Below are 25,663 nucleotides of genomic sequence, written 5' to 3' on the forward strand. Positions count from 1 at the left end.
TGAAAATCCACAAACCAGGATGTGTTCCTCCTCAACTTTTTTTTTTATTTAAAAAAAGCTGTGAACATACTGAATAAAGCCATTGTTGTTCATATTTTATGGTGATGCCTGCCACACCTATGTTTAAACCAAGTTGTGACACTCCAGATTCTGAAGCATCCACCCATACCAAAACAAGAACGATGACAGCCGGCCATAGTGTTCATTCACCCGATCATGTGACATCAGCACTTGATGAACTGGTGCGTGACCTCATATATTCCCACTGATTCGCTGACTTTCTCATCATAGTCCGTCCAATCCTGAAATGTTGACCACAAGTGTAAATGTGTATGAACATCCACAGTAGTTGCTGAAATTATTTGCCAAAAACGCTTAATCACAAATCTGCACATCACTTACTTTTTCTAGTAGTGTTATTTCAGGAAACTGAGTTCCAGACTCTGTTCCCTGTGCAGCAAAGCCAGCCTGAGGTGGGTGCAAAAGGAAATTTTTTTTTTTTTTAATTGGAAATGTGCAATCCAGGAAATATTCTGATCCACTAAAGTATGAAATATATAGGATTCAGTCTGTTTTACTACATTTTTGGCCAATGTGGTATATTATATGTTTAAAAAAATAATAATAATCTTGATGTCCACCTCACAAATCCCCTGTTAACGGGGAAAATATCACCTTGTACGCAAGGCACAATACATTGCAGACGACTGCGTACTCAGTGCAACATCCGGTGACTGACGGCGCACTGCGTTTTGCCGTGACTGCACTTATGCACTCAAAAGTACTAAGCAGTGTAAGTGCAGAGGTGCGCCAATTGAAACGGTTCTACTCTCGGCAAAATTGTACTGGAGTCGCCCCCTGTAGGCAATGATTTAGAATGCAATTCCAAAGGCCCTTCGCAATTTCAAGTTCCAAATTTGGAGGCGTTACAAAAGGTGTGTGTGTGCTCATATGAGTGCATAAGTCGAAAATGCGAATTAAGTCAAGTAAACACCACAACACTGAGTTCTTACTTGTGGCTGGAAGTCAACAGGCTCCAGACCTCGACATTCAAACTGCACCATTGTCTTGAACTGATCACTGTCCTCGGCCTTCAACCACGCAGACATGCACAACAGTAACCCACACACAATATATACGGATAGATTTTAATATTAGATTTAATTAATGCACTAAACCTGACATCTTTTTGCAAATCAGCAACTATGAAGGAATTTGAGTGTGTGCTTACATTATAAGGTGTAATCGTGTCTCCCAGAATATCTGCATGAAAACAGTTTTAAATCTATTATAAATTTGCACAATAGAACAAATTGACATGCAACAAGTAGCTCTTACCAATTGAGTTTTCCCTGGAGCAAAGCTTACACTTCTGCACCATGCTGGCACTTCCCCTTCCTCCTTTCAATGGTGTACTTTCCTAAACATGCATTGAAAATACAGATAGTTTGAACATATATAACAGAGCAAGCTATGTATTGCCATTCTTACCGCTTGGGTTATATATTGCCATTTATCTGGAATCTCCCCGCAGTTTCCACACTTGAGCTAAATACATAGCACAAATACTATGGTTAGAATGTTATACAAAAAAACCAAAGGAACCAATAAAAGGATACACTCTGCATCATACGAGCGGATTATTATGTTGAAGCCAAAATGCCGTTAATGCATAGTGTTATGACAGTGCTAGCATGCTAGCTTGACAGAATATGCTACCTTAAGAAACCAGCGAAAGTCGTCACCCTCGGGTCTCACATTGGTTAGGTTCTCCAGCGTAGCTTTGAACTGGAGCCCGAATTTCTGTCACGAGAGTGACGAACAAAAAAAATCATTCAAAATAAATGCGGACAATATTCGTTCAACTGTTCCAATGTTTACAATGAGGCATGCAGGAGATCCACGTACCACCATCTTGGCTTCTCTGTCGCTTTCAGGGACTTCCCGTAAATTGCACACCTCGACCGAGTGAGAATAGTTTTTGCGTGAAAGGATATTAAATATTATTTGGTTATTTTTTATGTATCGTATTCCAATTGTTATTGTTTCAATTGTTTAAAACATTTTTAAACCAATGTTAAATGCGGATATCAGCGCCTCGGAGTCTCACCAATGATGAAACGTGCATGATTAAACTCACGTAAAGGATCTGGTCAATACAATAAAAGTTGATGTAATTATACTCAGTTAATATAGGGTCTGGTCAACACATTACAAGTTTATGTATTCACCTTAAAGATTGTTCGAAATGCTCCAGTACGTCAAAAATCCAGTAATTGTGCCACCCAGTGGAGAGATCAAAAGGGCATACTTCACCCTGGATTGCATAAAACATGGCAAAACAAAATAATCACACAAGACACTTGGTCACATCAGTTTATTGACTACTAATGCCATCCAGTCATTCATTTACAATGAACATATTCAAGTTTTACTGTACAAATAATTCAGTCGCATTATACAAAATAAATACAGAACACGTAATAGAAAAATGATTCAAAGCCATTTTATTGTACCCGGAAGAACCGGAAACTGGCGTGGATACTTGCTGTGCACGTTAACCTGAGGCAACTTTATGGAGGCATTGTGGTGGACCTTAGTGGCTTATGGCCACACAGATATTGCTGTGGCAGCAACCTTTGCAGAGCAAAAAACCTTTAGTAAACCTGAGTATACGTAAACCCTACTCAACGAATTCTCAATTAAAGCTAAGCCTAATATTTTTACCTCGGATATAACTAAAGCATTGTTTGGAATGCAATTGAAGCATTTCACTGATTCAACAGCCATACCAAATTATTACGCTGGTTCTTTTGCATAAGTGAAGAGGTGTATGTCAGGTGTTTGTTATTTAGTCTTTCTGCTGCTGCAAACAATGTTATGTTACAAATGCTGTAGTGTTAAACAGTACACTTCACAAGGGAACACTGAAAAAGTAGGAAGCAATCCCGAGATTGTCAAACACAAAGTGCAACCTGGGTTTCTTCAAACTTGTCTTCTAGTCCACAACTGTCTGATTGCAACTGATCCAAACATTTACCACTCCCAAACTATTGGAGGTTCAAGTTTTATCAGATATTAAAATATATTTAAAAAACAAAAACATTTCCCCTCTTTTATTTGTCATCAGCATAAACTGAAGGGGATACATTGAAACAAAAGGATAAGCTTGCAAGAAAAACGCATGGTTGTCCATACAACCCCAAGGTCATCATGTATCTTTAACACTCCTGACATAAATGCCAACCCCACAATTCAACAATTACAATGAATGTAACTAATATCAAGGAGTAGTCATAGTAATAAAAAGGCATTTGGATTCTTTATGCAAATCTTCCCCCCCCCCCCGTCTCACTCATCTTAAATACAGTGATGCCAACAAGGCATTATTTACAGCGCTGCCACCCCAACCCCCACCCCTCTCCGCCCTGGGAAGAGAGGTGCGGCGAGGTCAATGCGGCCGGCTGCTGGATTCAGATGTCCGTCGCTGCCTCGGGGTGCTGTGGCCGTTGGTGCAGCCGTTGTGACGCTTACTTAGGCCGCCATTTAGAATGTCTTGGATGTGCTGGACTATCAAGTTGATGGCCACTACGGGGGGTGGAGTGTTGAGAGGGGGGGTGGAAAGGTAAGAGATGGGGAGAGATGCAGTTCCACAAAAATTGTCAGTCGAGAGTAACTTTACCAAGATTATCTGCTCCTCGTGGAATAATCACATCAGCGTACTTCTTCGTCTAGTGGAGGTAAACAAAACATGGAAGGGTCAAAACCTGAACAGTACAAGCTGCCATGTCGGGTCACATACTGGTAAGCAGAACTCCTCAAAGGCCGGTTTTACAAAAGTGATGTACTGTGCCAGCACTTGCTCCAGCTCTCGCCCACGCTCTCCGATGTCTCTCAGAACTGAGCAAAAAAAGAACATGAGGCAATGAGAAATAAGTCATCCAACAGGATGTGGTTAAGCCCAAAAGTGCTTCATTCACTACGTTTGGCCCACAAATGTACTAATCTTCAGTCTTTTGCATCATTTCCAGCTAAAGTGGCAGTCCCAACCCACCATACAAGTGCGTGCTGCCTACTTGCAAAAACGTGGGCAAAATTTAGAGATCCGCCTCAGTGCGGATTTGGGAGCACGCAGACAACGTAGCACTTTTAGTGTAGGAGGAACTTTCGCTGCGTGCGGGCTGCATCGAGGCTACAGGTACGTGTGACGCCCATGTCCTCTGCTGCTAAAGAGCGCACAACGCACTGACCAGCAGGGACTTCTGAAGAACCTCGGAAGGTCGTTCCCTCCTCGCTCTCGGACGGAAAAACTGCCGTTCATCACATTTGCAACATGAAGAGCTGTACAACTCACCGTACGCTACACGCAACCGCTCACGGCCAGGCGTGGCGTGCTTGTGCAATCGTGCGAGTGATGTGCTCTTGCCACAAAAACGTGACGGCCATGCCCTCCTAAGAACGTACAGACTAAAAACCGAGGCCTAAAAGACACCCAAAAATGTATTTTACTCAAAATATAACCAGAGTATTAAAATTTGGGGGATTTAACTGCTAAACCAAATTTCACAGCGTGCTGGGAGGAAGGTTTACTGCCTTTCATATTTGAGTGCCATCAAACAATGCCTAATATATCAAGTTAGTCTTCACCAAAATGACCAATTATGATAGCTCCTAATTTTGAATGTACAAAAATAGCATTTTGTTTGGGGCCAATATTCACATAACCATAATAGATGCATCAGTACATGAAAATGTACTTTGACATTTACATGGCAGATATGGAGGCACCAGGGTTGTCATGTTGGCACAGAGAGGCCTAGCCATACAAACATCTGTGGCGTGACAGATTTAAATGAGTAACAAGGCGTCGCTTCCTGTGGTGAGTCAACGATTGGCAGCTTTAAAACCGCGCGCCCCCCCCCCCCCAAAACAAAAAAGGATCCACTGTCGTTGAGCACCCTCTCTTCAATTTCCACTGTTCACTAGCAACGGAAGGAAACTGGTTTAAGCCCTAAATATGCCTCGGACACTTATAGAAAACATATAGGCACTCACCACTAATAAATGATAATGAAAGCTGAATCAGTCAGTCACTTTTGCGTCTCACAGCAACTACGGTGCATTCAAGGACCTCCAAACAAAGTACCAAATGCCAACGCTTGACAAAAAAACAAAAACAAAAACAGTGGGCTTTTTTTTTTCTTTTAACAGTTGTAAATGTATACTGTAAATTTTATCTGTATTATCAGATGCTGATAAAGTATTACCAACTTAAGGTGAAAGATGTGTTTTACGCTGGAAAAACTCCCTACATTCAGAGGGGGACTACTTTTTTGAGCAGCCGTGAATGCTGGATCGCAAATATGCGGGGATCCACTGTGCCCACTAGTTTGTGCAGATTTCCTTCTCACTCTGAATGGAAAAATGCATGACAGGCATAGCAACTGAATAACGGATTGTGATGTAATCAAGAAATTGAGGCCACTACTTGGCTGCAACCAGCAGAGGCACTGTTGATTCAGTCCACTAGTTTGTAGCCTGAAGAAGATCGACATGGTATCGGCTACATCCATGCAGCCCTTGCAAAAATAACGTATTTATTGATCATTAATTGTCCCCAGAGAAACCGAAGAAAATGATACACGTGTTGCTCCACTAACGCTACGGGGCGGATGTGGGTTTCACACACCTCTACGGGAGAGTCGCGTGTCTGGGTCCGTGTCGACAAACAGCTTCATCTGGAATAGGTCGCGGATCTCCTGCGAGTAGAACATCAGGATGCCCTCAAACAGGACCACGTCAGCCGGATACACTGTAATAAACTCGTCCTTCCTGAAACACACAGACACATTTCCGGGCCTCTGTGTCTTTGTTCAGGAAAATGCAATTAAAAATCACACCATAAAAGTTACACGTGCGAGAAATGAGGCACCTGCAACATTGCGGTGAACGAGCACATATGGGAAACAGCAAAGGTGTGCTCACCTGGAATGAGTGACAAAGTCATACACTGGAATCTGGACAGTCTTCCCTTGCAGGATCTGTCTGAGTGTCTGCATGATCAGTTCATTGTCAAAGGCATCTGAAAACAAGCAAGAAAACACATGTTCAGCTTTTCTTAACCCAGGCACATAGACACGTAGGGATGGGGGCGGGGGGGAATCCCGCAGCACGTTTGGTAGCTCAGCAACTCGTTACACCAGCTGCTTGGTTCAGTCTCCGAGCAGGTGCCGCTGGCATAAGGCATGCTGCCTGCAAGACGCCAGACCATGAGGGGGTAAAAGACGCTGCAAAAATGGAGTTTGTGCTTCTGCCATGCATGGAAAAATATAAGGACTATACTTCCAGGCAGTAAACATACACAGTAAGAAAATATGTAATTGCACCCTCTTTAATTTGTGTCTCCCCTTCATGTTAGACCCAAGAGACAACCTGCTGGCTCTGCTCTGTTCTAGCTCACGTCAAAGGTCTTTGGTGGGTCTAAGGTCTAGTTAGTCTACATCTACGTCTTCCACAAACTCCTCCCACCAAAGTGGGACGCGTTGATAACATTCAGGGGGAAACAGCCCCAACAGTGTTTTATTTATTTATTTATTTATTTATTTATGCGTGGCGGCCCACCACAAATACATATGGACCGCCACAAACACATTTGGCACTACCGCGTCGCCTTTGCCCAAAAACACGTTACAACGCACCTTCTAATGGTACAGAACAAAAAGACAGAGCAGTAGGGATCAGTGTTGCTAATTTAGCTACTTTGTCACCATTTTTAGAAAGTAGGTTGATTTCCGCACCCCCCCCCCATGGGGCCCAGAATACCCGGCAGCACCCCAGACCAGACCCATCTAGATGAAAAAAAAATAATAAAAAGGTTTTGGGTTTTTTTTTTTTTTTTTAAACAACTTACAACAAATCTAGTGAAGAGACTTTTGGCGACTGACGTGAAAGGTTGTCTTGACTTTTTTTTCTTGTTTTTTTTAATACAACAAAATGAAGTAACAGAAGAAAGTTCAAGTGTCGTGCTAAACATTTTTTTTTTCATACTAATTTTTCTAATACATCGTGGTCAATTATGCAAATTTGACAATTACATCATTTCCTATGGGAAACACTGCCAAATTTATGTAATTTTGCCTAAATAACTTATATGATCCACTTTCTGTTCACATACGTTTAAGAGAGGGCAGTGAAATACGTGTTTACCTGGATGGTCAAAGTTGTACTGGCCCTTTAGTGCTTTGGCTTTCTGGTCGGGGGTCAGCACCTTGTAAAAGCTGTCCTGGCTGAGGATAGCCACCTGCCTTTGGTGGTGGTCGATCTTGTTCTGGCCCAGCAGCTCCATGATCTTCTCACACACGGACGACTGCAAACGCAAGTCAACGTAATCATTTTTTTGTGTATTTGCAATCTCACATCCATGAGTAGCCACATTTGCTAGATTTCAAATCAATCCGGTACTCTAATGCAAATGCATGTTAAGTTTCCTTTCCTGCCGTTGTTTAAAACTGCCCGGTAGGAGACCTCCGTGTCCTCATTGACCTGCCCCAGCTGAATAAGTCGCTGGATGAATGCTGACAGGACATTCTGCTGCTGCACGAGGCTGTGCTGCTTTTGTTTTCATCGAATGGAGCCCGAAAAATGTCAGATGCGCCCTGACAACCAACAGCCTAACTCAGATGCATTTTCTTTTTTTTCTTTTTTTTATTAATGCGAGGCAGCAGTTTTGTTTGTTTTGTTTTTTAAAAAAAGAGACACACCGACCACATCAGCTGCCCTCAGTATGATGCATTGCAGTTCTACGGCACTGCAAACTACAACCACAACACTCCGTTAATCAAATTCATAACACATTTGCATTACTATCCTGTTTTAAATAGTTATTTGGATCTCAACATGCTGTCCCTGATGTTTTAGATCAGCGGAGAACTTGACTGCCTGACACTTAATGGATATTAGTCATTCATCTGCAACAAGGAGCCTTGGTTTAAATCCCAGACAATGCGGTGCCTTGCTGCAGCATTGAGCCTACGCCACTTTCATACACGCAGGCTAAAATTACATCATGCAATCAAAGCATCAGGGATGACGTACCACTCTAGGAGGCAGTCACGGAATTCTCATTGGCGTTCTATTTTCCAAGAGGCAAATTTGGTGTCAGGTAATGCATGAAACGGATAAAGTTTGCCTCGTGTTATAAAATACAGCCAAAGTCAACACTAACAAGAGCATGTTACACAAACGAGGTTGCATTGTGCCATTGTTTTTCCAAATAAGAGTGTTTCCGTGTTCAACCAGTTTCATGGTTAAGAAAACATCAGATGCCAAATCGCCTCGCGTTAACGCACTTATGTAATCATACTGGTTTTGCGTGTGTTTTACAAGTCCACGTTGGTACCGCCAGCATACCTGGAAGTCAAATGAATGTGCCTCATCAATATTTAGTAACAATAAGTTGTGATGAGGACACAGACCCACATGTGACATCATTGTGGTTGTGCTTACCTGTTCTATATAACTAGATAAACATCCAAATGAGCTTCACGTGTGCACTTTACAAATAAAAGGGTAGTCGTGCAGTTTTTTGAAGTATAACGCTACATAATATTACATTAAATTTGACTAGCTATAGAACTGGGCCTTTCTTCACAAAGACATAAAAGAGCTGACGCTGATTTGTCCACGTCCATGATGCAAAAATATTAAAGCAGGATCTTCAGAGGTTTCTTGATTGTCAGTTTGATGGCAAATAATGTTATTTACGTTAGGTATATCGGTCCATCGATAGAACAAAGGGACGTGAACGTGCGCAGGGAAGCTTCACAGCTGACGAATATGGGTCATTCCCTTCCTATCCGATAGCCAACATACTACCTTCGTGGAGAGTTTAAGATAAAATGTAGACAAGCAGCTACACTTTCGTACAATAACTCATTTTAAAGATAAAATATAATGCCTGTAAAGTGGGGGGGAATATATGGGACTGTTTACAAACAAGGTTGTGCGAGCTGAAGCTGCCACTACCTATTGTCTACAATATCCAGCTATGCTAGCGTGTGATGGAATGTGGCCTGGGAGCTAGCATTGCTAAAATAATGGATATCCACCTACACAATTGCCAGGTTGAGCTCATGGTAAATATCCCAAGTAAATATTACTGCGAGCGAACAGAAGTGAAAATCACTACAGGCTGTGCGCCGGGAGCGAAACGGTTAAATAGATGAAAGAGCTGTCAATCAAGCGGCAAGAAAGCCACGCGGTCACCGGCAGCCGCCTGCGTTGGACCGACGTTTAGCTCAAAATCCCCAGGTGACAACGCTCTAAACCCGTCAATTTATTAAGATTGGATGCCAACCTTTCCGCTGGCGGTGCCTCCAGAGACACCGATGAGAAAAGGTTGTCGTATTACGTTGGTGTTCTCGCCCCGGTCCCGTATGTGTGTTATAGTGTCGCCGGCCATAGTTGCAATGTGCTTCTGAGGCCGCTGTGCTGAAAGATCACTGGCGACGGAGCTCCTCCCACTTTTACCAGCAACGCTAAGATATAAGATATTTACTAAAATATAGATATATTCGGTTTTTATTGTTTTTAATCGCCTGTAATTATGACAAAACTGACATTGAATCCATTTTAACAAGACTGTATTTTGTATTTTTAGTTTCTGGTCATAAAAAAATGATATCCAATCGCCTGTTACGTCTTGTGACGCACTCTGTATGTCCCGCCTCCCCGAACAACGAGTTCGCTGTCGTACCGCAAGGCATTAATAGGAAAGGGATGGTATATTGAGGGTAATTTGAGGAACTATGGGGTGGGAAAAGGGGGTAAAAGACACCCTCTCAGCTGTTATTGAATATTTGAAGGACGTAGGGTTATACAATGGGATCTATGATTTTGTTTTGTTTAATAGCTAAAGTAGGTTAGGCTTTGATACATACTCCGATACAGTAGGTGGCGGTATGCACCTTTAAAGTCATAGTTGAAACCCGCCATTTAACCAAAGAAGACGAAAGTAAACGCAACAAGAAATACACAAAACATATACTTCATTGTGTTTTGTTTGTTGTTACCACACAATTCTGCGCAATCCGGCGGTAAATTATTCCCTGAAATCAATGACAGGGAGTGCAAATACGTCACGTAAAACGCACTTTTTTTGCTAGCGTCAGTTAGTTGTATCATGCTGTAGAAAACGTGTGTTACATCTTGGACGTGCAGAATAATTGTATGCGCGTTTGCAACTGAAGCAAACCGGCGTCAAACATGTTCCAGAGGCTCGCTGTGCTCCTGCGACAGCCCGCAGCTGCTCCACTGCTGCCTGCGCTGGTGCGGAGCCTCTCCTCGGGCTGCGTTAACATCGCTGCACCGCTGAACTTCTGGGGAGGAAAAAGGAGGACAAGCAAAGAAAGAAGCAAAGGGGAAAACGTCTACGAACCTGCAACAGGTAATTAAAGTGTGTTTGGTGCGTTAAAAAAAAATACTAATTGGCTTTGGTTATCACTTAATGCGCATCATTTGATGTATGCGTTTGTATGAACAGCTGTTTTGTATTTGTCACTTAAGTAGATTTATGTAGATGTTTGCTGATGAACTCAACGCCAAGAAGGAAAGACATTTGGATTGTCTCAATGAGAAGGGTGTGGTGGAAGGGTGTTAATTTGGGCTTCAACCATCTTCAACGTGTCAAATATGAGTCCATATGACCAACAGATTAAACAAAAATGATAGAAACTGGGTCGTGCAAAATGACAGTGATCCAAATGGCATACGCAAATGTTCTACAGAAGAAAATAAGTGTTTTGCAGTGTCTCGGTCCAAAGTCCAACGCTATTGTGAAAGACCGATGATGTCATTGTAAAGGTGGTTCTATAAGCTATGGGATCATTTTGGTGTAGTTCTTAGATAATAAATACGAAGGTTAATTTGTTTCTGTATTAGCAGAGATTTATTTTTAACTGATTTCACTTTTGGGAAGTGATTTTTTTTACACCAAATGATGCTGAAAATTTCACTGAATAAAACATGTATCAGCAAAGTGCATGTGTTTTAAAAAATTCAGTTTGTTAAAAGCCGGTGTTTTGAAATTCAGTGGCTACAAATGCTGTGCAAATCATTTAAATGACTCAAAACCTATGTCACGTGACTATACACGTTGTACCTGATTGGCTGGCTCTGGGACACAATCAATTGATTCGGGCTTAATTTCCCGGAAGTGTACAGTGGCGTGAAAAAGTGTTTGACCCTTCCTGATTTCTTATTTATTTGCATGTTTGTCACACTTAAATGTTTCAGATCATCAAACACATTTAAATATTAGTCAATGACAACACAAAATGCAGTTTTTAAATGAAACTTTATTATTAAGGGAGAAAAATCCAAAGCTACTGTACATGGCCCTGTGTGAAAAAGTTATTGCCCGCTTGATTGCAGTTGTTACTGCTAAGGGTTAGGGGGGGTTTAGTGGGCAATCACTTTTTCACACAGGGCCATGTAGGTTTGGATTTTTTTTCTCCCTTAATAAGAAAAAGTTTCATTTAAAAACTGCATTGTGTGTTCAGTTGTGTTGTCATTGACTAATATTTAAAATTTTACTGATGATCTGAAACATTTAAGTGTGACAAACATGCAAAAAAGAAGAAGAAATAAATCAGGAAGGAGGCAAACACTTGTTTACACCACTGTATGTGTGAATTTTGAAATATTAAATTTTTTTATTAACTGATTTTTAAAGCGCAAACTGAAATTTTAAACACTATACTTTAATGAACCGAATTTCAAAACATATGCATTTTGCTTACAAATGTTTATTCAATGACATTTTCAGCATAAAATGATGGAGGAAAAAAAAGCAATTCACAAAATTAAAATGCAAAGAATTCAGTTTCATAACTTGAGTGTTTAAAAAGAAAAGCTTGGCAATCAAGAAACAAAGGAACCTTCATACAAAAAAAACATTATCGGTGAAGCATAAAGACATGAACATGTAAAAATGGTTGTCTTTTTGTAACAATGGTGCATGTGTGCAGTACATTCTACCCGTGTTATTACGTATTTATAAATGATTACCGACCTATGGTGAATGAGATGTGATAATGCATTCTGACCATAAATTCACTGTATGGGAGTATGGGATTCACTGTATTTTTTACATTTTGCTTGAGAAGTGATGAGGGTGTAATTTTTGTGAAACAAATAAACAAGAATAATTATTTAACCAGGCTGCCTTATTTTTGCAGGGCGCGTCCTGTGCATGTTGGAGCCATGTGGTCCGTCGGACGTAGACCAGGCTGTGGAGGCGGCCAAGTCAGCTTATGGTCACTGGAGTAGGATGTCGGGGATGGAGAGAGCAAGGGTCATGATAGAAGCTGCCCACATCATCGAGGTGTGCTTCGTCGTTGCAAGTGCCATAAGATATCATCACGCTTCTGGAAGCATTTGTGTATGATGTTGCTTTTCGTGCACAGAACAGGAGGGAGGAGATTGCCAAAATGGAAGTGGTCAACAACGGGAAGTCCATCACAGAGGCTCGTCTGGATGTGGACTCTGCCAGACTGTCTCTAGAGTACTATGCTGGACTGGCCAGCAGTCTCGCTGGTTGGTGCATGAGAGTTTCAGAACCCCAGCATTTGTAGGAAGAATGGGAAAATGACATGTTGTCATAGTACGGTAATGCCTCGCTTATCGTGAATAATTGGTTCTCCACACAGCCGTGATTAGTGAATTACCGCAAAGTAGGATTCCTTATTTATAAATTGAATATTTTAGTATAGAAAACCCGTTTACGACTTTATGAATTTGGGTTTTAACATTACAAGAGCTCTAGGCATGAAATAACACCCCTATAGTCAACTTTACACTCATATATAGGAGAAATACAGTAATAAAAGAAAATAAGACATAAATAAGACTTGTGCTCGTGTGTTGCTGTAAATGTGTTGTGGTGCTCAGGGAGCTGAGTGGGCATCGGACAGGAAGTGGTGTCAGGGGTTAAGAGTTGAGTTTTAGCTTGGCGTGGGTTACAACAGCAGCAGTAGCCCGTTTTAGGGATTACTGTGCCTGATAATTCAAACCTGCAATAAAAGCCTGCTGCGCTGGCGATCAACTCTGGTGCTTGTGTGTCTCACCGAACATTACAGTAACATTACCTAATGACCAGTGGCGAATACCACATGTCACAATGCCTTGTATTTTTATTTTAGTTCATTTAGCCATTTTTATGCGTGAAAATGCTTAATTTAGGGACATCTTATTTATGTATTTTATTCACATTTAAAATGGAGAAGAATCTGTGACATTGTTGCTTTCAGCTTTTGTTTTTATAACCTGTCTAGGTCAGCATGTGCAGTTGCCAGGCAGATCGTTTGCCTACACACGCAGGGAGCCTTTGGGGGTGTGCGTTGGCATCGGTGCTTGGAATTACCCTTTCCAGATTGCTGCGTGGAAGTCAGCCCCTGCACTGGCTTGTGGTAAGGAATTCTAAAAAATAATAATAATAATACAGGGGAAGAGTTAAAAAAAAAAAAAAAAAAGACACACATAAAATGGTGAAAACTTGAGTTTCAACAATTAAAACCTGATTAATCAACAACTATTTTGATATTTGATTACCGGTAATCTTTTTTTTTTTCATTTACAAATGTAAATATCCTGTAATTTCATCTTGTCAAATGTGAATATTTTTAAATATTCTTAGTCATCCATGAAAGCAGACCTATTATCTTTGTGTTTTAGGCAAAACAGGATATTCACACACATCCGCCTTGACTTTGGAAATGGACATTTTTTGCCTCGTTTCTGATGTGTTGCGGACCAAACCACTAACTGTGCTTGGTTCATATTGATTTGGTCCGTCAAACTCAACACCTGGGGGCCAGATTCGACCCGTCATAGATTCGACCCGTCATACCGCTTTATAATATGGCCTGTGAAAGCCTGGAAATAATTAATATAAAATACACTTTTAAAAATTATTTTATTATCTATAGTATTTAAACATTTTTTCTATATATACTTAAATTTTATGATTTTTGTTCTTTTTTTAATACATTTATATTAAGTAAAAAATAACAAACAATCTTTCTTGCTGAATGTAATGACAGAAAATTTGGACTGAATCTGAATCTGAATCCTGAAATACTGAATCCTATTGAGATGCTGTGGTATGACCTTAAAAAGGCACTTCATGCTGGAAAACCCTCCAATGTGGCTGAATGACATTTCTGCAAATACGAGTGGGCCAGAATTCCTTCACAGCGCTGTAAAAGACTCATTGCAAGTTATCGCAAACGCTTGATTGCAGTTGTTGCTGCTAAGGGTGGCCCAACCAGTTATTAGGTTTAGGGGGCAATCACTTTTTCACACAGGGCCATGTAGGTTTGGATTTTTTTTTTCTCCCTTAAAAATAAAAAGTTTTATTTAAAAACTGCATTTTGTGTTCAGTTGTGTTGTCACTGACTAATATTTAAATTTGTTTGATGATCTGAAACATTTAAGTGTGACAAACATGCAAAAAAAAATAAGACATCTGGAAGGGGGCAAACACTTTTTCACACCACTGTAACTCACTGTCTGCGACCCACTTAAAATTGATCCACGACCCACTTCTCGGTCCTGACAGTAACATTTTAACATTCTTAACAGTCATTCAAGTGTAAAAACAAGGTCCCCGCTGTTACTAATAACTCATTCAAGGCTCTTTTCCCACAGAAACTTTGCAAACTCGACTCGATCATTCATGACGATCACGGTAGTCTGTGCCTTTTACACAGAACCCAACAAAGCGATTCTCCCGCAATCAAATGATTGTGTCGGAAGTGGGAATGGTTTTCAAGTTTTAAACTTAACACTGCTAACGTTCTGCTATTCCGCTTTCACCTCCTCTGCAACGTCACTACCTTCAAAAATTGCCGGGTAGACTTGATCCTTTTATGCTGTGTTGATAGCATTCACACAGAACAGCGACATGGAGGGAAAAGCCTGCTTTTATAAGCAGAGGGAACAGTCTTCATTGGTGAAAAGTGGAAAAAAGAAGTTAATTGTACTGTATTTGTAATAAGCTCAAAAAAACTTTATTATTCTCTTAACACTCCTTTTGTGAAAGCTGCTACCGTTTTCTGGCAATTTCTCTCTTCTGTCTGTAAACTAGGCAACTCCATGGTGTTCAAGCCCTCCCCAGTCACGCCCGTGACAGCGGTCCTGCTCGCGGAGATCTATGCTGAGGCTGGGGCTCCAGAGGGGCTCTTCAATGTGGTGCAGGGGGGGCAGGAAACGGGCAGCTTGCTTTGCCGCCATCCTGATGTGGCAAAGGTGTCCTTCACTGGGAGTGTGCCAACGGGACAGAAGGTCAGTTAACAAGAGTACGGTATGCCTGAGAGTGCTTGACTTATTTTTTTTGTAGCTGACAGGACGTGACAGTTAAATTGGGGGGAAAAAAAACTATGGAAATTGCAACTGGTTGCGGACCAAAGTATGGAAAGTAGGGCTGGTTGTTGGAGAACCACCATTATATTTGCTGAGCATTCTCTAAGTGCCCTTTTGAAAAAGGCACCAAACCATAGCTTAGGTTGCAACTTTGACTGTGGCATCGTACCATTTGTGCGTGGAGCTGCATGTTTATAGTGCATAAATGTAAAAATATATATAAATATGTTTATGGTGTAATGAGAAGTTCCCCATAAGGCTGACACATTAAACATAACATCACGATAACCGGATGATACTTGTCCTACAAATTACTGACGATAAATGATATTTTTGTCAGAATTATTTTGTCAACATCATTTTTTCATGACTGCAATGATGATATACAGCAAAATAATAACTTTAACGTCATCCCATAATGCATTTTGTCCCAGCAAAGCATTTCATTGGTTATTGCTGTAGGGGCGCTGCAGTGACGTCAGCCCCCCTCTGGGCTCCTCTGACTCCCTCCGATGCGTCTTATGCACTGGAAATTACGGTATATATACATGTAGAATACAGAATACTACATGTCTTGTCTTTCAGTATTTTTTGATTAATAATAGGCCATCGTCAACCACAAAATAGATTAATTCATTCATTTTTGAAAAATAGAGCGAGGAAGCGATTTTTGAACCACGAAGTGGCGAGAGGTAACTGCATTGTGTTTTCTCTCCAGCAATCGTTCCCAGTTTGCTTATTTTTATGTGCAGCATTTTATTTTTTTTATTTTCTTTCGTGCCCATAGCGAGGTGTTGAATCTTAGATGTTAAAATTGAAAGGAAGCAGACTGTGTGGCTTTGATTAAGCAATAGATATTCTTCCCTGTGATCCCACAGATTATGGAAATGGCATCCAAAGGGGTCAAGCCTGTGACCCTGGAGCTCGGGGGGAAATCTCCCCTGCTCGTCTTTGAGGACAGCGACCTGGAGAACGCCGTGCGGGGAGCTCTCATGGCGAACTTCCTTTCTCAAGGCCAGGTAGAGTCTGACTCTTTTCAAGCTGCCCTGTCCTCGTTGCAATCTGCATCCCTGCATTGTCACGTCTCGGCTTGTTTCCCAGGTTTGTAGCAACGGAACAAGAGTTTTTGTCCAGAGTGATATTCTGCCTGAATTTGTGGAGGAAGTGGTGAAGAGAACCCAGGCTATTGAGATTGGTGACCCGCTGTTAGAGAGTACACGAATGGGACCGCTGGTCAGCCGGACACATCTAGACAAGGTCCTAACCTTTGTGGATCAGGCGAAGGAGGAGGTAAGATGGATTTGGAGCATTCAGCCCTCTGGCCATGACATCATTCATAACATAATCATCTTTTCATTTATTGTGAAACAAGCTACTCTATCCTATCCAATATTGCATTTTTAGGGGGCTGTTGTGTTGTGTGGGGGTGAACCATTTGTCCCATCAGATCCTAAACTCAAAGGTGGTTACTACATGACACCATGTGTACTGGGTAAGCATTTTATGGTTTTGAAGTGGCATAAAAGTTCATATTTTAACTATTTCGGCGGGTTACAATGCAGGGATTTCCAACCCTAAACTGTTGTGACATTTTATTGGTGTTGTCAGGTTATGTCCACATGCTCCGTCTGTTTGTTTGCCCTCTCATAGCCAATTGCAGAGATGACATGACCTGCGTGAGGGAGGAGATCTTTGGTCCCGTCATGTCGGTGCTGTCCTTCGACACGGAACAGGAGGTGCTGCAGCGAGCCAACGACACCGCCTTGGGGTTGGCCGCAGGAGTTTTCACCAGGTTAGGACTGAACACAGCAAAACTAGGTTTCAAATAGGAACATGTCGACAACAGGGACATGTTCGCCTTGATTCAATCCAGGTTAACCTGCTTTGACCATACAGTACAGCTTCTGATTTTGCTTACACATACAAACAATTAAATTGAATAGACTACCCAATTATGGAAAAAAAAATCAGGTTGATATTATATCATAAACTGTAGACAGGAAGTTGCCCACAAACTCACTGACACCAGCCTAAATACTGTACAGTGGAGCCTCTTTCCGTGACGCTGGTCAAATACCGTAAATTCCGGACTATAAGCCGCAAATTTTTTCACATGATTTGAGCCCTGGAGCTTAAACAATGATGCAGCTAATTTATGGCTAAAAGAACTACAGTTTCTGAGATGCTTGGAGTGCAGATTCACAAAGTAGTGAAGTAGATGCTAATATTGAAGTCTTACGCAGCAATCGTGTTTTGATCTGACAAACCTTACGTAAGTTTGATCAAGCGTTGAATTACGACAGCTTCTGCTTGGACCGCGGAAGCTGTTGAGCTGATGGAAAGAAAAAAAGTCTTACTTATCTGGGCTAACAAGTGATGCTGGGAACACTGAGTGTAGGTAGGGTTGCAAGGTTTATAGTGTCTTTCTGTGTAAATATCCCATGTTACAATGTGAACACCTGCAGCTTATAGACAAGTGCGGCTTATTATATGTACAGAAAAAAAATTCTGTTTAAATTTATCGTCATTCTAATTTGGAAACTATTTTTCCAATGGAAAATTATTTATTTATTTCAGGCTCAAAGCCTTAACTGTACAGGCAAGGTTTAAACTATCATTTTAACATTCTTATTAACAGTCATACGAGTCTAAACGTAAGGTAACCCCTGTAAAATTAAGTTACTCACCCTTTGAAGACACCTGACAGAAACATAATGGAGAAGGAACAGTAAGTGCAATAGAGCAATAAACAGCAATACTGCCCCCTTGTGGCCTTTATTATGGGTCTTGCCAAAATGAATGTGTTTTTTATTTTTAGCAGCTGATAAAAAAGTACTCAAAGATTAACATTTAATCTCATATTTTACTGAGCAGACAAATGCATTTCTATGTTGCAGTGAAAGTGATGTGTGTCTTGCACGACGTCACACATGGTGATGCATTGAAGTTGACTTTTGAGGCAATTTTTTCGATTAAAAAAAAAAAAAAATCCACTGTACTCTTAACATAATTGGCACAAGTAGCAATATCTACACAAAATAGTAAGTACTAGAAAAGACAGGATGTCGTCTGTTAAGTTCTTGTTTTTTTAAATTCAAAATTAATTCAACTAAACATGATGTCATTACATCGTGCCTTTGGGACATCAATAACGTCCCACATCTGTACTGAAAGATTACGGGGAATACGCTGTTATATAGTAAGATGTTTTGATTTATGATTTTACTGAGTATATTTAACACAAAATGTTTGCACACCTTGCATAACTGCATGAACACTAATGGCACAATACAACCAAGTAAATGGTCATACCACAGGCAGTACTATACATAGTACTCTGATTAATAGTACTGCATGGAATAAGCGAAATAACTTTCAGTGTTACTGCAGACCTGCCAACATGTACAAATTTATCATACTCAACATGCAATTTGACTCTTGAATACGCTTGTATGCTTCACAGCTCTCCATTTTGTTGCATTTTCCCAGTTTCAGTTTGGAGTTGAGTCTGTACAGTCCAGATAAATAAATAGATATTATCCGTTTCTCAATAAAATGACAGAAAATAACAGAGAAAAAGTAAGTTAAAAGTTGGGAGAATGTATTCAAAATGTTGTCGCCAATATTTTCAGTATTACTGCAAATGAACATCTGCCCCAAATATTGGTTATCAACCTCCTTGACTACTAAAAATCAACATTGGCCCTAAAAAAAACATCAGTCCATCTCTAGTTAGTAGGCTAGCGACACTCCAGAGTTATACTCCAAATGATCAAATCTTTTTACATCAACGTAGTGACGTGAAGCGTGCCCACCGTGTGGTTGAACACCTCAAGGCAGGTTCCTGTTTCATCAACAATTACAACATCACTCCTGTGGAAGTTCCCTTTGGAGGCTTCAAAATGTCAGGTAGATTCTGCTCATAATCACGTTTTGTTTAATTGTGCCCCAAAACCATCACCACACTATGTGCTGTTGTTGATGGTACACAGTTTGAACAGTCAAATATTCCCTATGTTGAGCAGGCATCGGGCGGGAGAACGGCCAGGTGACGATTGAATACTACTCTCAGCTCAAGACTGTCTATGTGGAGATGGGGGACGTTGACAGCCTTTTCTAGGACACACCAACCCTTATGGAAATACTGCAACACCGACTGTAAGTAAAACACACTCATGGCGCTTAAAGGCAACATCTTGTCTTTAAGCTTTGAGTGATTATTAAGCAGGAAAATTGGAAACGTTTGCACTATGCCGCTATTGCCAACGAGAGCAGAGTGGTGAAGGTGAAATATTTTGAACGGTGATTTTTTTTTTTGTCCATTCATTATTTTAAATAATTTGCACAATTTTGCATTTCTTCTTCATTGTGATGCAGGAAAAAAGTCAACTTATCACATATTTTTAAGAACTTTTATTATTTTTAACAATTTTTTAAAAATATATTTCATTTCTGAACAAATCATCAAAAAATGTGATTTAGGAAAGTCTTCTTGACGTTGTGCCTTATGAGAAGAGTTTTTATATAAGAAAAAAACAGACTCTTCAATCAAATACAATGTACTGTAACATTACAGTCAACAATATTCAATAAAATGAGAAAACTGTGTATTTGTGATTACTAATAGAACATCTTTTTAGTAAATGATGCAGTTAAAGTATTCTTCTCCTTTTTCTTGGCTTATTTTTGATTGTTGCGTTTGTCTGAAATGCAAGAAGCTGTAAGCAAAACATTGGTGTCGGGATAGCTAAGCTTCTGTGAACATGTTTTGGATATTCCCTACCTTTACCAGAGGTTTTGTGGGTTGCTTGAACTGTGCAGACTCTGAATTAAGAAATTTTTACAGTCAATTACTTGATGTTAGTTTTCAGTGGAAACAACTTACCATCTTCAGAGGGCAGATCATCAAAAGCAGGAGCTATCTTGCAGAGGCCCTGTTGCAATAAAAGAAGACCTCAGTCATTATTACTGCGATTCAGTTATTGCTTTTCAGTTATTGTGATTCCATTATGTCCCATCCCTCCCCTAATCACTTCACCTTCTATCTTTTTCCATTCTGTTTATCGTCTGTCCCGCTACTCGCAACCCAACCGGTCAAGGCAGGACTCCTCCCACATTCCAAAAACACGTTTCACGTTCCAAAATGCAAATGTTGTTTTGATTGGACACACTAAATTGTGCGTAGGTGTGAATGTGAGAGCGAGCGGTTGTTTGTGTCTGAAGTCAGCTGGGGTAGGCTCCATCTTACCTGTGTTTCGGTATAGAAAATTTATTTCTTCATAACTTTTTGTTTGTATTGTGAAATGAAATGTAATAATTCAAGTATATATTTTGGTTTTAAGAACGTCATTTACTACTATCAAAAGGTGCTGGTAGCTTGAAAAAAAAAATCTTTAAAGTACGGTACAATGGAATCTCTGAGGTTGAACACAACATTTTCCATGGTGCTGTTCGACTTCCAGTGTTACAACGATTATTTTTCAGCATGTAAAACTGTCATTATTCTCAGTAAAATGTGTTTTTGTAAACATTTCTCTGTGTCTAAAACAGATTAAATGGATTTACATTAAGTCTTCTGGAATATTATTACAGTCGTCCCTTGCCACCTATCACTCTATCGCAGTTTTTCAAAAATGTATTAAATGGTTTCGTGGTTGTCTATGGCCTATTATTAATCGAAAAATACAAATATTAAGTAAATGGTACATATTCTTGGTCTGAATTAAGCATTTTCAAGCATAAAAATTACTCAGTTAACTAAAATACAAATACAGTAATCCCTTACTTAGAGCGGTTAATTGGTTCCAGACCCGACCAGGATAACAAAGTAGAATTCAATATTAATAAACGGAATAATTTGGTAGTTAGAGCATAGAAAACTTTCTAAATATGGGTTTTATCATTATTAGAGCCCTGTAGACATGAAATAACACCCCTATAGTCACTTTTACGCTCCTATTATTCTTTGTTTACATCACATTACACAGCCTACCGTATCACTGCAGGGACTACTGTAGACGAGCTAACTAATTAGCCTCTCCAATTTACGTATTTTTAACTTAAAAAGTGTTTCCAAAGGAGGGGGAAGAAGGACGAAGAAGCCAAAAACATACCACTTCCTCGTCATTGGGGCCCTCCACATCCTTATATATATATATATATATATATATATATATATATATATATATATATATATATATATATATATATATATATATATATATATATATACATATACACAAAATGTGAGTTCGCAATTTAATTGATAAGAACATTAAGCAACATTTAACATAATTTACCGCTTTAATACTCACATCTTTGTGATGAAAAGCGCCACTCAGCGTCATCGCCATGCATTCTTCTAGGTTGACACGGCCAGTAGCGGTCCTGCTGTACTCGTGTCTACGTTTGTTGTGACTGCCAAAGCGGTTGATACCTTCCGTAGTCTTGATTAAAAAAAAAAAAAAAACTGTTTTCCACTCGTCTTCGCCTCTTCTCCGCTCCACTGGAATAACTCCGCGCCAACAAGTTTGGATACTTCGCTCCTATCTTCCAGACAAGCGCCGTAAAATGGAATAGTCCATTGTATGAGAAGGGAGGGGCAACGGTAGAAACACTTATGAAAGATTACGCATTTTGATGTACTTTTCAGCACGCGAAGTAAGACTAAAACAGTAGTATGTACTTTTAAATTGAAGAAAAAAAAATCAAAAATCAGTTTTTATGAGAACTTTGGGGGCCCCTGGAAATTTCGGGGCCCCAGGCAATTGCCTGTGTTTGCCTCATGGTAGGTCCGCCCCGATGGCATGTCGGCTCGGCTGTGCTGGGTCAATAGCCAGTCTCCATGCAGTGTGAAAGGTAATGTAATCTAACATCATGTGTCATAATATTACTGATGCCTAGTGACCAGAATACGACATATAAATTGTCTTTCAATATTTTTTGACTAATAATAAGCCATAGTCAACCACGAAACAGCATTCATTTATTATTTTTTGAAAAAACGTGATATAGCAAGGGATGACTGTACAGTTAAAGGGATTAAAAGACATTGATGAACTGTAGTCTACACTGGCCAATAGGTGTCACTCGCAACACACTCACCAGACTTGATGGCTGTCGATTATTGCAAATTTGAATTATCTCACAACAGGCACAGTAATAATAATCATCATAATAATTGTGGCCATACCCTAGCTCAAACTCAACTTTGAATCCCCGACGTCACTTGCTGTCCACACGTCTGGAATACATTTATTGAAACACACGAGCACCCGTCTCATTTATGTATTAAATGGCTCATTTCTTCGGATTATATCTACTATATTGGGTAATATGAGTGTAAAGGCGACTATAGGGGTGTTATTATATGTCTAGAGGGCTCTAATTATATTAAAAACCGTATGTAGAACATCGTAAACAGGTTTTCTGAGCTCTACAAAAATATTTCATTGATAAATAAGGAGTCCTACTTCACGGAAATTAATCTATGGCTGTCAGGTTTGGAACCAATAAACTGCGATGAACTAGGGATTACAGTATATGCTTGAGTCTCACTTGACGTAGAAGTTCCACTCCACTTTGTTTAGAAAACATCAACACTGTATACCAAAAACAAGGCAATATATCAGTTTTGACACATAGTGCCCCACTATTCTACCTTTCCGCCCGCTTTGTTGATGTCACTCTCTGGGAGGGTCCTCTGGTCCGTCTCCTTGACATGGTTTCCTTCCTGAAGCTTCCCGAGGCGACCTTGCTGAGCAGACACTCGCACTTGAAAGGTGTGAAAGGTCGTCTGGACCTCACCCACTGTGAAGTGCACGGCCGTGCCTTGAAACCACAGGCTGTCACACTCTCCCTCCTTGAAGCCCGGTGGCTCGTAGTCAGCTGGAGTTACTGAGGAATAAAAGCACTGGATGTTTGCAATATGAACGCTAATGTCACTTTATTCTTTATTTCATGCAGCTTTGTGATATCTCACTGTCGTCATAGTAGTAGAGCTTCATGGTCAGGTGGATGTTACTGGGGAGGTCATTGAGGTTCTGCATGAGTAGGAAGAGTTTCCTGATGAGCAGCACAGATGCTGCCTTGGTGTTTTCCATCGGGACATGCACCTCCTTGCCGTTGTTCCTGTGGTTTCATGTTGGTTATTTCACCTCCAATTCATCTGAATTACAAGACAGTACTGCAAACAAACCTAAGTATATCCATCTCTGGCCCCTTGTCAGTGTACTTGAATTTGAAATTGTAGGACTCGACAATGCACTGCAAAAATAGACTTCTTGATTGCAGGCTATAATCTTGACAAGTTTAAAATATCTTATTTTTGTGTTGACAGAACTTACATTTGGTTCATCTGAATTGGTGTATACCTAAATTCCACAACAAACACAGTCAATGGCAGCTATTTTGTATGTGCTTGCTGTAATTGCGCCATTTCGGTGCTCACTTACCCCAATGAAGACAACCTGGAGCTGTTAAGAGTCAGTCGTAACCCAAGATTGAATAAAAAAGCATAACAACTATGTGAAGTAGTTGAAGATTAATGTGCAGTACTCACATATTGTTTTTCCAGTGCATCAAAACAGCCAATCAACCTGGGGAAAAAATCATTTAAAAGCAATAAAAGTGACCCTCAGTGGGTAAAAGATGGCATCACTTGTGAAGATGCATCTTTACATGCTAGTCCTGGTAGACCAGAAAGAACACTATGTGAGTGAATTTTAATCATGCTGTTGGTTAAAATGTTTATCACCATTTTACAACTTTGCTGGCTCCCGGTGTGCTGCAGTCCTCACGCAAAATTTTAATGCACAGATCTGGTTAAAAAAAACAAAAAAAAAGCTCAATTGATAGCGTTTCATTGTGTATATTCAGACTGGCCCTCCAGATAAATATAATTTGATCTTGATTAACTGTATCTTATCATGTCTATGATATACGTATGTGTGTTTATTTGTGGCGCCTTCACCTTCCAAATATCTGGCGCGGTAGGCATCCTCAGGAAAAATGCCTCTGAGGTAAGTGATGGAGGACACGGCCACAGCCATCATCCTCTTGACAAAGACGACTGACTCCTGTTTCTTCTTTAGATTGCTCGGAAATAATGCCGTCCACTTAAAAACATTTAAACACACAATGCTAAAAGATGGCGAGTGACAGTGGCGCCATGTAACTTTGGGTCCACAAGATGGCGGAGTTAAGTCAATGAAGTGTGCTGTAGGGCCAATTCGCGCACTTCTATACTTACATTTTGAGTGCACAAGTTACCGCACTTACGCACTCAGAATGGATGGAGGTCTGCCGCACTTCCATACTTAGTTTAAGTGCGCAAGTGCTAAACTGCCATACTTATGCACTGCAAATGCGTAGTATGTAATTGCGCGAATTGAGATTCGGCATCTTCAGTATTTTTCTTGAGCTATTCAGATATAATTACTATCAAACAGAACGGTTAACTATGTTCTATATTTTCAAACCTCAGTAGTTTCCTCTTTGCTCTTCTTGATGCACATCTTCCCGCCTGCCATCTTCCTTTCAAAATGTTAGCTAATGTTAACGAGCTAATCGCCTATATACCCTGATTTTCCGAGGAATAGCCAATATATAGCAAATAACTCGCAAATGAAGGCTATAATGTCAGCTTATGGTTACAAAAATAAGTCAAATGTGTGATCCACTACTTTACATTACAGAATGTGTAGTTATAAACACGTCCATCAGCTAACTGTAGCTAGCAAGAAGATAATCGGGGTCCCTCCCACACTTGTCCTGTGCCGCAGTAATAAAAATCCTGACATTAGAGTGACGTAAGCACGTTGGTTCCGAACAATGTTAGTGTAATTAAACTTGGCATTTTGAAAAAAACTCCTCTTTATAGTTTGCCTCAATTTCTGTAGTATCCATTAGAAAACGTAAGTATTAGTGTACATAATCATGTCCTGTCATAATGAAAGCAAAAGACTCCTGGCATGACCCGGAATGACACTGTAACAAAGAATGTTGCTTTTTAAAAATAGTGACCATCAAATCTTTTAATTTCAATGAAAGAACATCTGCTTACAGTATGCCAAAAACTAGAACAATAATAACATGAGACATCTGGGACTTCATTTCCACAAAATAAATTTATTTTTACAATACAAGGAATGACATTTAGCTCAAGCAATAAAACGAGTGATGTATTATATTAATATAAAACATAAAAAAACATTTTGGTCCTCAGTACACACTTTAAAGACAG

At 40.1% G+C, this 25,663-nt stretch overlaps 5 protein-coding genes across 8 annotated transcripts in view; 1 reads left to right on the top strand and 4 right to left on the bottom strand.

The window, feature by feature from the left end:
* Positions 1 to 24: 24 nt before the first annotated feature.
* czib (CXXC motif containing zinc binding protein) lies at positions 25 to 2,260 on the bottom strand. Of its 3 annotated transcripts, none has more exons than XM_054765539.1 (9): positions 2,232 to 2,260; positions 1,909 to 1,959; positions 1,720 to 1,803; positions 1,492 to 1,548; positions 1,339 to 1,420; positions 1,232 to 1,263; positions 1,014 to 1,091; positions 403 to 468; positions 25 to 302 (listed from the first exon to the last, which is right to left on the bottom strand). In XM_054765539.1, the coding sequence occupies exons 2-9, from the start codon at positions 1,912 to 1,914 to the stop codon at positions 225 to 227; spliced, it is 483 nt and encodes a 160-aa protein (XP_054621514.1). In that variant the 5' UTR covers positions 1,915 to 1,959; positions 2,232 to 2,260; the 3' UTR covers positions 25 to 224. The 3 variants fall into 3 exon arrangements, with proteins under 3 accessions (XP_054621514.1, XP_054621508.1, XP_054621498.1); XM_054765533.1 differs by lacking the exon at positions 2,232 to 2,260 and adding an exon at positions 2,111 to 2,143 and having other exon boundaries at positions 1,759 to 1,803; XM_054765523.1 differs by lacking the exon at positions 2,232 to 2,260 and adding an exon at positions 2,111 to 2,143.
* A 123-nt stretch (positions 2,261 to 2,383) lies between these two features.
* Positions 2,384 to 9,500, bottom strand: uck2b (uridine-cytidine kinase 2b). Its single transcript, XM_054765511.1, has 7 exons — positions 9,356 to 9,500; positions 7,207 to 7,366; positions 5,986 to 6,082; positions 5,690 to 5,832; positions 3,803 to 3,900; positions 3,683 to 3,731; positions 2,384 to 3,588 (listed from the first exon to the last, which is right to left on the bottom strand). Exons 1-7 carry the CDS (start codon positions 9,458 to 9,460, stop codon positions 3,452 to 3,454), a joined length of 789 nt encoding a protein of 262 aa, XP_054621486.1. The 5' UTR covers positions 9,461 to 9,500; the 3' UTR covers positions 2,384 to 3,451.
* Positions 9,501 to 9,752: 252 nt separating this feature from the next.
* On the top strand, positions 9,753 to 20,927 carry aldh9a1b (aldehyde dehydrogenase 9 family, member A1b). The gene is made up of 11 exons (XM_054765475.1): positions 9,753 to 10,444; positions 12,237 to 12,382; positions 12,465 to 12,594; positions 13,332 to 13,466; positions 15,146 to 15,342; positions 16,299 to 16,439; positions 16,522 to 16,710; positions 16,825 to 16,912; positions 17,071 to 17,212; positions 19,217 to 19,329; positions 19,446 to 20,927. Exons 1-11 carry the CDS (start codon positions 10,264 to 10,266, stop codon positions 19,538 to 19,540), a joined length of 1,557 nt encoding a protein of 518 aa, XP_054621450.1. The 5' UTR covers positions 9,753 to 10,263; the 3' UTR covers positions 19,541 to 20,927.
* zte38 (zebrafish testis-expressed 38) lies at positions 19,849 to 25,293 on the bottom strand. 2 transcript variants are annotated; one of them, XM_054765489.1, is made up of 12 exons: positions 24,900 to 25,293; positions 24,392 to 24,536; positions 24,176 to 24,239; positions 23,981 to 24,017; positions 23,874 to 23,894; positions 23,766 to 23,792; positions 23,618 to 23,685; positions 23,402 to 23,550; positions 23,081 to 23,316; positions 20,306 to 20,354; positions 20,204 to 20,244; positions 19,849 to 20,138 (listed from the first exon to the last, which is right to left on the bottom strand). In XM_054765489.1, the coding sequence occupies exons 1-12, from the start codon at positions 24,948 to 24,950 to the stop codon at positions 20,073 to 20,075; spliced, it is 954 nt and encodes a 317-aa protein (XP_054621464.1). In that variant the 5' UTR covers positions 24,951 to 25,293; the 3' UTR covers positions 19,849 to 20,072. The 2 variants fall into 2 exon arrangements, with proteins under 2 accessions (XP_054621464.1, XP_054621472.1); XM_054765497.1 differs by having other exon boundaries at positions 19,852 to 20,123; positions 24,900 to 25,287.
* Positions 25,294 to 25,532: 239 nt separating this feature from the next.
* prdx1 (peroxiredoxin 1) overlaps positions 25,533 to 25,663 on the bottom strand; it is a 4,623-nt gene continuing 4,492 nt past the window's right edge. The window contains exon 6 of the mRNA XM_054768996.1: positions 25,533 to 25,663. This exon is cut by the window's right edge and continues 222 nt beyond it. The gene's annotated coding sequence lies outside the window, so the exon portion shown is untranslated.

The sequence above is a fragment of the Dunckerocampus dactyliophorus genome, chromosome 2, assembly GCF_027744805.1.
Source record: "Dunckerocampus dactyliophorus isolate RoL2022-P2 chromosome 2, RoL_Ddac_1.1, whole genome shotgun sequence".
Classification (NCBI taxonomy): domain Eukaryota; kingdom Metazoa; phylum Chordata; class Actinopteri; order Syngnathiformes; family Syngnathidae; genus Dunckerocampus; species Dunckerocampus dactyliophorus.